Source organism: Saccostrea echinata, unplaced genomic scaffold, assembly GCF_033153115.1.
Source record: "Saccostrea echinata isolate AGI-Se365-2 ecotype Australia unplaced genomic scaffold, CSIRO_AGI_Sech_v1 ptg000036l, whole genome shotgun sequence".
Classification (NCBI taxonomy): Eukaryota; Metazoa; Mollusca; class Bivalvia; order Ostreida; family Ostreidae; genus Saccostrea; species Saccostrea echinata.
The window spans coordinates 2,985,944-2,997,895 of NW_026889785.1; the positions used below are offsets into that span (position 1 = coordinate 2,985,944).

Here is an 11,952-nt window from a genome sequence, read left to right on the forward strand (position 1 = left end):
TGAAGAAGAACCTTGTGATAGTGAAGGAAGTGAAACTTTTCCAATGTTGGCTGGAGAAAAGAAGAAAATATCTTTTCAAAGCATACAGAAGAACTCAAAAGGAAGTATACAAAACAAAATCCATGCTTGTCTGTATTGCGGAAAGCTCATGGCAAACATTGGCAGACACATTGAACTTGTAGCATCCAAAGAAAAGCAAAGAGAGAAGAAAACTATGGGAAGAGCTTGTGAACAAGGGTGATTTTTCTCACAACATATCTGTAATGGAAAAAGGAGATGGAATGATTATTCCAAAAAAAAAGATCAGAAAAATGTGATGTGAGCAACTTTGTTCCCTGTGAAAACTGTAAAGCATTGTATAAGAAAAAAGATATTTGGAAACACAGCAAATATTGTATTTTGAAGGAAACAAAAGAGAGCAGCAAAAATCCAGTGAAGAATGGTCGTCTGTTGCTACCAGTAAAAAAACTGTCATGATGGATTATTCAAAAAAGTCCTGGTCACCATGAGGGATGATGATATCAGGTTGGCAGTGGAATCTGATTCAAGAATTCTGGATTTTGGAAGAAGGCTTTTTGAGAAACATGGCCATGAGCCTCATAAGTTTCCATACATTTCTCAGAAATTAAGGGAACTGGGTCGCTTACTTTTGGCTTGTCAAGTTGAATGTAAGGATGTGAAGTCCATAGATGATGTTTTAAAGAGCAAAAACTGGGATCTTATCATTAAATGTGTTAAAATAGTGGCCTCTTATAATGAAGAAACTCATTCGTATGGTACACCATCATTAGCCCTCAAAATTGGACACAGCCTGCAAAAATGTGCAAGATATTTGAAGTCCGAAGGAATCAAAGATGAAGACAAACAGAAAATAGACAGAGCGGAGAACTTTTTGACCCTATATAAAACTGACTGGAATAATGACATTTCAGGGCATGCTCTTAGTTCATTGGTTGACAATAGATATAACAAAACCACTTCTCCTTCCAATAGTGAAGGATGTCGTTAAACTTAACCTTTTTTTGGCCAGAGAAGTGGCAGTTGTACGTGAGAATATTGAGAAACATTTTGAACCATGTCTATACACCAGATTAGCCCAGTTGTGTTTGGCCCAAATTATTTTGTTCAATAGGCGGCGCAGTGGAGAAGCTGAACGAATGACTGTGAAAGGATTCGCAGATGCAGAATGTGGAAGTGGTAAACCAGACCCCGTTGTGTTATCAACACTAAATGAGTTTGAGAAGAAACTGTGTTGTTCACACACGCGGGTTGAAATAAAGGGGAAAAGGGGAAGAAAAGTGGCAGTTTTGTTAACAAATGAAATGAAAGAAAACATCAAGATCCTCATAGAACAAAGGAAAAGAGCAAATGTTTTTAAAGATTTGCTGTTCTCTAAACCTGGGGACACAAAATTCCCATACCGAGGAAGTGATTGTCTCAGAAAATTTTCCTTGGAAGCTGGTGTTGAAAACCCCCAGGCACTTACATCCACCAAACTTAGAAAACAACTAGCAACTTTGGCCCAAATTCTGAACCTCAGTGAATCATCACAAGACATCCTAGCGACATTTCAAGGACATGATATTCGAGTTCATAGGCAGTTTTATAGACTACCTGATGATACAATGCAACTTGCCAAAGTTTCAAAAATCCTACATAGCTTGAATAATGGTACAATTGCAAAATACCAGGGAAAAGACTTCGATGAAATCCAGTTGGAAGCCAAAGGTAGATATATATCATGTATATCCACAACTTTTAATTTAATTATTAATAATCAATTGAACTAGTATGATTATACAGAGCTTAATATTCATTGCATGTAGGTCCAGTAAAAGGACCCCTTTAAATTGAAGATTGATTTTTCACCCAAAAAATTAATGCATAATTCCCAAACTAAAAATGTTGTGTAGAAAAAAAAAACATGCAAAAAAGTACTGGCTAATGGAAGAGGCATGTAGCAGTAATGTATACTTATAAATGTAGCAGTAATGTTCACTTTTTTGTAGCGCTTAGGTAATGGCTATTAAAATGTCCATGCATCTGTGTGTCTGTCAATTTGACTGAAGACATGATTTTGTCTGCACATGTTCCTAGAGAGAACTACATGGCTTTGCCTGAAAATCTGTAAACTTATTATTTACCATAAAAAGATGTAAAGATGTGCACCTGGTATTTTTATTTTGATTGGACAAGTTCTCAGCATTTCACAGTATTTTATTTTTTACTTGGTCATTTTTTGTATTTTAATACTACAGGGCCTAAAAACATTGTCAATTGACACACCTTGGTTGACAATTGTCATGGTAAAACTCTGTCAGACTCGTAACTGAAAAATTATTTGACTTAAAATCATCAAACTTGGTCAGCTAGTATATATATGCATCTTTGGTAGAAGGTATGTTACATCCTACCTTAAGGTCAATGTGACTTTTGATTAAAATTAAGAATAAGTTATGGCCAATTATGTCAAAACCCTTTTGGGGGCTCATATTGATTCAAGTAACTTTATCAGTGCATATGTAGAAAATGTTAATTGCAGATGACAACCAGGCCATTAAAACTATCCAAGGATTCAAGATATACTTAATCATGGTAAAAGAAAATGTGGTTGGGATTTCCAAATCACTTCAATGATTCAAGATATTGATGTTTGAGATACCAAAGTTTAGCTGTATATCTATATATTTTTAATAATGATGACATAAATATGCAGTTAAATTCAAAGCAAATTGTTCAAAGTATTACCAATAATGGAAGTATAATGATATATTTTAATGTGAACACATACACTAGTGATATTCCAAATTAGAAAAAAATGTCAATCCTACAAATTCTGCAACTGCTAGAAGGATATGTTGTTTCTTGAAAAACTTTTCTGACACTAGAAAAGAAAGCCAAGTACAATGATTTCTTAAAAATATGTGAATATACATTGGGTTATCAAAAAGTTTGTGACTGAATTATTTTATTGGATGTGCATATAAAATTAATACAGAACATAAAACAACAAAAGTTTAAGAAGTACTGAACATTTTATCTTGAAATGTTGATAATTTGCCAATTTATAATCAAATACAAAAGACATTTGAGAAATAAATTTAATTTTTGAGAATTCATGAGGACATAAACAACGATGCTTCACGACGGCGTATTTCATGAAGTCATTCAACGATCATTTTTGGGAAAAAGTTTGCATTTCAATTAGGTCACAAACGAAATATTCTTACTCGATCATCCCATGGTAGTTCATGAGAACATGAACTTTTTCTAATTTGCAAAGAATCTTAAGGAAATATATTCGGAAATGTAAATATTATGTGATAAACTGGCGCTGTTACGGTTGAGTTTCATGACGTTTCACAACGTCATAGTTTTTCAATAACCTTTCATTGAATAGATACACTGAATGTTAAATACTGACTAAAACTCATCTTATTTATATGATTAAACATTTCATGAACAGCTGATTTCAAAATCCAATATTGAAAATGGATATGTACAAAAGAACAAAAGATCCTCACTTGATTTACGTACCCGTAGCTATTAAATCCCATTCGTTGAAGTATTTATATTCTTACTGCATATGAGCAATGGTACTTTTTGACTTTGTACACCTCCTGGACTGTGAATCAGTGTTAAATGCATGTCTCCTCTCTAAATCTTTTGTTCCATTTAAGAACAGGTAATCTGGATTTATTTTGTCTCTGTCCTGTCTTTTCAAACATTTCCAAAGTCTATATATGCTAGTTTTTTTTTTTCCAAAGAGAAACTACGTATAAAATTGTGTCTTAAAGATAAATACACAAACCCCTTTTCAACCTCATTTCAACACTATTTTTTCAGTACTTTCTAATGAATTTACAATTAGGTCTTATTAAATTGATTAAATGAGGTAAAGATAATAAATTTAACATAACAAGTGTGTCACATAATCATGATAATGCAAGTGAATTAATTACCTGTCAACCTGAAAATTGGATAACAAATGCTCACATCAAGATTTATCTTATGGTAGAAATATGCCTTATTTAGAGGTTGTGCTGCATAGTCATACAAATACATATCAAAACACAGACAATTAATTCATAGATAATCCATATGTCTTGTAGTTTATTCTGTAGACAGAAGAGATGGTGTTGAATGAATGCATTAAAATTCATTGATTTAATACCTTGAGCTGTTTTTAGCCGGGCTCCATAGTGTAAGCTATGGCCCGGCTTATGGGATCGCCTATCAGAGCGTATTAATCCAGATGGTAGCCCAACAACTGCCATTATTAACATTACCTGTCTCTACCATTTACGCTTTTCAAATTAGATCAGTTCCCGTTTTCAAATAATTCATGATGATGACGCTTTGTTAAACTTCTCAAATGTTCATATATCAGAAACATATAGTTTTCTGATGTCAGGCAAGCTTTTAAAGAAATTAATACCTGTGTGAGAGTGAAAGTAACCTATGCTGCCATATGTACACACAGGCAACATGCGACACACAATCAAAATATTTTTAGCCTGATAAGACAGCCTCTGTTTAAAGAATGAGGGAAAACTTCACCACCTTGCCACGCGTGCATATTAAAGTATATGCGCACTTGCATCCTTGTACTAGGTGGATGTTGCGATACTTAGCATATTAAATTAAAATTTAAAAAAAAGAATAAAAGGAAAAATAATCACAGATGACAGTAGTATTGCGAACTGCAAATGGAAAATATCAGAACAAAATAATCTGGAGAATGTTGTTCCAGTTAAATCAAATGTGAGTAATGTAATGCGATATCCTGACCCTGAGGTTATACATTGTTACATTGTTAAAGAGATGATTAAAAAAATGCTTTTCCTGTGTTAAAAAAAACCTTTTTAAATGCATTTAATAATTTATCACAAAATGATATTACTGAACTTCTTACGTCGCAGTTATTTCTAAACCTGTACAGGTCACTAGTTTATAAATAAGCCCGGCTCTCTGTACTCCTGAGTACTTTGATTATTTTATGGTACCAGCTAGTCCACAAACATTTTGCTAACCCAGCTTTGTACATGTATACAGTATTTTGGATTTTTTTACCTCATGTTTGTTACTTTCAATATTTAATTTTGAAAATTAATAGTAATTGAATAATTAATAGTAATTTTTGCACAATTTGGTAAGTTTTAACTTTTAATATAAAAATTTTCATTCTATTAATATTATTAGAAGCTGTAGAGAGTGAAAGTGACAGTGAGGCAGAGCTCAATGAGAGTGTGTATGGCATTGCTGAGGAGGAGAGGGAAGAGGGAAAAGATATAAAAATAGGTAAATATTAGATTTTTATGATTCATAGTTAATTTTCACCGTGTACAATCAAACAACGACTGATATCTGGATATATACTTGTCATCATTATAGGTATTCTATAAATTGAAAATTGTTTGAAAGCCGAAAAATCCTAAATGATCAGGTTGGCTGATATTTTTAACTCTATACTCATGGTCAGAGACAAGAAGGGCTTACTAAAGTGGCCATTGTCCATTTGTCTGTCTATTGCACACACACACACACACCCACACACACACCCACACACACACACACACATATATATATATATATATATATATATATATATATATATATATATATATATATATATATATAAAAAGCACTAAAAACCAACAACACTGTATATCCGAAGTGTCGGATCTACTAAGTAGATACAAGGTCACGGATGGAAATTTATATAAAGCACTAAAAATGACCAACGACACGAACAATAATAATTGTCAAATTTTCGGGACAACCTGTCCCTTCCTCAGGACAAAGAAAAAAGTTAAGAAGTCATAAAAACAAAGGAAATAGAGAAGCAAAAACAACTAGCACTACTACTAAACTACCAAACACTAAATATTTACAAGGTTACATGTTTAATTTGGAGTTTATAAACAGTTGTGAAGAAAGAAATCCGGAGTGCTATGAATTGCGTCCGGTCTATCGGGTGTACTCGGTGAAGTGTGATTTACATAATTGAACGAATTAATTATCGCTAATTAATTACGGCCAACAGTAAATCGTACATTGTCTTATTCTCTCAAAATAGCGTAACTCTACATGATAAAAAGAAATTAAAGAAAGATAATATGGAAGGACAATTTTGAAATATGAATTTGGATATATTATAAATTTGGAAATCGGAAAAAAAAAATAAACAAAAATGTGAGCTGTAAATATTTGGGTAGGTTGTTCCAGGATTATTAATACGAATTAACGGTAAAGTTTACGCTATATAGAGAGAATGAACTTGTTTGTTACAATTCGGGATTGGGTCTAGTTCACGTTCATCCTGGTGAAGTCATTAAGTTTGTTAATACCATTAGGGCGGAATGACTTCAGCCTGTGCATCCAGAACTTTTCCTTGCCTTTTCTCTGCGCGTCTGTCCATCTTGGATTATGGTCAATAACCACTACTGTCATGTCCTCCCATTTGTGACCTTCAAGGTTGAAATGTTCCCCAACGGGTTCATTGAGTTTTTTGGTCCTAATGGTAGAACGGTGATTATTGACTCTCCTGCGGAGATCTCCTGTTTCACCAACATACTGTTTGGAGCAAACTTTGCAGCTGATGAGATAAATGCAGTTGTCTGTTTGACAGGACAAATTCCCTAGTATTTTGTAGCTGCGGCCTGTAACGGGGCTGTTAAAACTGTCTGTGTCAGTGCTGTACTTACAGAGAAGACATCTTCTGTCAGAGCAAGTTTTAAAGCCCCCGTTAGGTAATGGATTGTCCAATCTGGTTCTTACTACCATGTCCTTCAGGTTCCTCGGGCGCCTGTATGCAGCCAATGGGGGCTCCTTAAAGACCTCTGCCATTCGTTTATTTGAGTGGAGAATTGGCAGATTCTTTTGAAGGATACCGCTGAGGTTCTTAAGGACGGGATGGTATGTGGTTACCAGAGGGACCCTGCCGCTATTGTCTTTTTCCTTGTAGCGTAATAGGTTTTGCCTGTCATGTCCCGCCATCTCATCAATAGCAGTTTGTACGGTGCGGGCATTGTAGCCTCTCTTGCATAAGTGGGACTTAAGGAGACCGCTTTGTTCTTGATATAAGGCAGGGGATGAACAGATGCGCCGAATTCTGGTGGCTAGACCCTTAGGCACACCCTTAAATGTGTGTGGGGGATGACAGCTAGTTGGCATAAGATACAGATGGGAATCTGTGGGTTTCGTGTGGAGACTGAACTCGATTTCACCATCAGTCAGGGTAGATGTAGTATCTAGGAATATGTTTTTCGAATTAGATACGTCTACTGTAAATTTGATAGACTGATGAAAGGTGTTGGCGAACGAAATGAATGCCTCGAGGCTCTCGCGACATTCCACCCACTTCATCTCTATATCGTCAATGAAACGCAACCAGCTAAGGGGCCTAAATGGTGCTTGAAAGAGCAAGTTGCGTTCCAGTCTGCCCATGAAAATATTGGCATAAGATGGTGCCATTTTCGTACCCATAGCAGTGCCATTAACCTGCAGGTAATGTTCTCCATTAAACATGAAGTTGTTATACTTGAGAACATGTTCAAGGAGCTTGGCAAGGGACTCGGTAGAAGGAATTTGTATGGATCTACTATCCCAGACTTCTCTACAGGCTTCGATACCCTCATCGTGCGGAATATTGGTGTACAAAGATGTGACGATGAGGGTATCGAAGCCTGTTTTTGTGCTATTTGCCCATGGTGAAATAGTCATTAAACTATTCACTGGCAGCATTCTGTTTCCCTTGCTTTTCATCTTGGAACTCTTCTGGTTTTATCGAGATTGTGACGTAACACAAGTAAAGACTGCTTCGGTATAATAAAACACCTATTTACTGACTATTCGGACAATAGCAAGTTTATCGTCCCCCTCAACAGCAACTGTTTCCCTCGACTGCGCCTCGGGAAATAGTTGCTGTCTTGGGGAACGATAAACTTGCTATTGACCTCATAGCCAGTAAATAGTTGTATATTATATATATATTTATTACATTTCAATAGTGAAATATTGTGATTTATTTATTGCATAAAAGTGATATTCTCTCACAGTATGAAAGGATACCAAAATGATATTCTCTCACAACAGATGGCTCATTGATTGATTAATTGAATACATCTCCATGGGAAAAAAAAACTCAAAAGTCTGCTATTTCAAGCAGTGGCATATCACCAGCTTGACTCCAAGACTGCAATATTGAAATTATTTAAGAACATTAGTATTCAATTTTTACAATTTGCAGAAACCTAGCACAGTATTTCACAAGACAATTAAATTTTCTTAGGTTCATTGGAAAGATATTTTGTTTCAGCCAGTTATTCCAGAATTAGACCACACTTCATAAAAATCTTTTTAGAATGCTTGTATCTCCTGTTTTGAGAAATGAAATGACTTGTTGATAAGTATATAAATTGATCTTTTGCTCTTTGAAAGGCTCTTCAAAGAAACAAACAACAGAAGAATACATGACAAGGAAACCTGAAAGAGGTTTGCATTTATTTTTAAACGGTTTCTACACAGACACATATAAACACAATTTTATATTCAGTAGAACTTTGTTATCTCAAACACCCTAGCTCTTGTAAAAGGGATATGTCAAAGAGATATTGCAATCCCATCAACTTGATCTATATAATTTTTATCCTTGCTTTATCTGGAAATCTCAAATCCTTGGATAGCTGGAAGTTTAATTATTGTTTAAGTTGGAGTTAACAAGGTTCAAATGTATGTGTATACCTTGCAAATATTTTCAATATTACTCTAATAGCAGGGTAGTAATCCAGCAACAATAAATAAAATTGTTTGCATGGTCAACTAAAAACAATTTTCTTTTGTACAGTACCAAATATATGTCCACGCCATCAGTGGACAAAGGACGAGAAAGCTGCCCTTTTGCGCAATTTCAAACAGGCTATTTCCTTACAAAAAACGCCTGGTCAGCTGGATTGTTTAAACGCCATAAGAAAAGAACCATGCTTAGCTACATTTAATTGGAAGCAGGTAAAATTTGCTGTAAAGAATCTCATAACATCGAAAAAAGACAATTAAAGAAAATGACTAAACAAGTGTAGATTTCATTGTAAAGGGTGCATCTCAGCTATGTTGAGGAGGCCTGATCATTTCATATTTGTGAGGCACCGTGTAGAAAGTATCATTGTAATGCATTTGAACTTTAATAAGTAACAATATATTACATCCCATAATGATGTATAAAATAAAAGTTTGCATGCATTTGTTATGCCCCACTATGAATATGGCTGGGGCATACAGTGTTTGTTATGATGACCAGATGATTGACCAGGTTAAAGTTTTTGGAGCACGCCCATCTAAGTAACTATAAGCCTTATGTGGACCAAACTTGCATGGATTATGCATCAAGGGATGACACTACCACACTTGCTTTGGATTCTAGATCTGACATACATTTTCCAGATGAGTGACCAGGTTTAAGCTATTCAAGTTCATCAACATTTTTTGACCTTGAGCATTGCCTTCCTTAACATAGCTGAGATGCCTAAAAATCTATTGAGAAGTATAACTTGGATAGATGATGTGAGAAATTTAACTAGAGATACTTGGATAGATAATTTGAGAGATGTAACTGATATTGATGATGTAAGAGATGTAACTTCAATAGATGATGTAGAAAAAGTTACTAAGAAAGATGATGTCAGATATGTAACTTTCTTTAATGATGTAAAAGATATAACCAAAACAGATAATATATGAGATGTAGTTTGGATAGATGACGTAAGAGATGTAACAGATAATGCAAGAGATGTTACTTGTATGTAATGATGTAAGAGATTAAACTTAAGGATAGATTATGTAAGAGATGTATGTTGTAGAGCTGATGAACGAGATGTAACTTGATTAGATGATTTTAAAGATACATGTAAGATATGATGTATGAGGTTTTACCTAAATAATGTAAGAAATGTATCTTGGAAAATGTAAGAGGTATTTTTTGATAAATGATGTCAGATGTAATTTGGATAGATGTAAAGATGTAACTTGGAGAACTGATACGAGAGATGATAATTGAATAGATGATGCAAGAGAATTATTTTGGATAAATGATAAAAGAGATGTAACTTGCATAGATGCTGAAAGAGATGGTATTTAGTTAAATGTTGTAAGAGATTTAACTTTGAAGCTTTAAGAAATGAAACTTAGAAATATGATGTAAAATGTAAATTTGGAAATATGATGTAAGAGATGTAAATTCGATAGAGATGTTACATGTACTTATCTTAAATGATGTAAGGTTAAGTTAGATATTTGAATGTAAAAGATGTATCTTGGATACACTGTAGATGATGTAAGAGATGTAACTTTATTCTGTAGATGATTTTGAAGATCAGATATAAGAGGTGTTACCTAAATGATATAACAGATGTAACTTGGAAAACATAAGATTTTTTTTTTTTTGATGAATGATGTAGGAGATGTAACTTGGATAGAGTTAAAAGATATGCATGTAATTTGGAGAACTGATATAAAAGGTGTAACTTAAATAGATGATGCAAGAGATTTAACTTGGATAACTGGTAAAGAAATGTAACTTAGATTTTGAAAGAGATGTTATATATATAGATGTTGTAAGATATTAAACTTTGAAGTTTAAAAAAAAATTGAATTGGAAAGATGATGTTAGAGGTGAACTCAGATATATACTTTTATTAGCTGATTATGTTACAGTTATAACTCGGTGAGATAATGTGGGCGATGTAACTTCGATATATGTCTTTTACATTCCTTATTTTCTAAAACAAAAATATATTTTGCAGTTTAAGAACAGTTAATTTCTAATCTGTAGTTATGTTAGTAAGATGATATCAAAGTTATTAAATTGTACAAGAATTGACTTTCACAATCTTGATTAAATGTGGAATTGTTTACAGCAAATTTTAAGAATCAATTACTTCAAACAGGTAATATACCAATACATTGTAACTTTTTTCTAATTTGAATGCTTGGTACAATAAAGCTTTTAGTATGAGTATTTGAGTTTTCAAATGGCAAGTACATCTGACTAACCTAAACTGGAGATAAGTTATTAAATGGTAATGGTGATATTTTACATATTCCGATGAAATGGAATAAGGAGGGAAAATTTAATTTTGTCAAATCCGTGACCTCTCCTTTCATCTCATCCCCAAAAATTTGGCTGCATATTTTCAAAGACATTCCATTATTTAACGAGTTCTTCATTTGAATTACTGCATGCAACAACTGATTTATAATGTGCAACAATTAATGGTGCACTTTAAATAAATGAAGGCACATTTGATTGGGATCCTGCAGAATCTGGGCACAGTTGAAATATGAAAATCTCATTGATCTGTCACTAAACATTTTAGCATTCTTTTTATATGTCAGGTTTCTTTGAAATAGGAAATGGAAATGTGCCTTAATTTGTTCAAGGATGCCTTGAAATATGGCTAGATATTCAGTATAAAAAAAGGACAATGATGTTCAGTTCAATTTATTGGTTAAAACCAAAATATTGGTACATGGGGTACAATATTACTAATAATGAATACATTTTATACAAACTAGTCAGAGGTGCAAGACAAAAACATGACAAAAAATGTATTAAAAATGAGGCAAAAAATCAAGGAGAACAGACAACATCACAAAAGTTCTTTTTTCCTGATATATATAGGTTTTCATTCCATTTTAATAACATTCAGATATATCATTTTGATAACATTCAGATATATCTTTTTAAAAAAGATTATCTATCTATCTATATCTATCTTTTCTTTCTTCCATTCTTTCTTTCTTAAAAAGTGAAAATCATCAGGAATTTTAGCTTTTGAACAAAGTGTCAAGCATACCATCCTCCAGTTTTTACTTGAAGATGATTTGCTGTTCAAAATCTCGAAAGTATTTTTTGTAAAGAAACGGGTGGAAGGGGGGGGGGGGATAAGCTAAGTC

General features: G+C 33.7%; 1 protein-coding gene across 1 annotated transcript; it reads left to right on the forward strand.

The window, feature by feature from the left end:
* Positions 1 to 1,322: 1,322 nt before the first annotated feature.
* On the forward strand, positions 1,323 to 9,057 carry LOC133199782 (uncharacterized). Its single transcript, XM_061335620.1, has 4 exons — positions 1,323 to 1,728; positions 5,203 to 5,301; positions 8,443 to 8,496; positions 8,849 to 9,057. The coding sequence occupies exons 1-4, from the start codon at positions 1,323 to 1,325 to the stop codon at positions 9,055 to 9,057; spliced, it is 768 nt and encodes a 255-aa protein (XP_061191604.1).
* Positions 9,058 to 11,952: the final 2,895 nt, after the last annotated feature.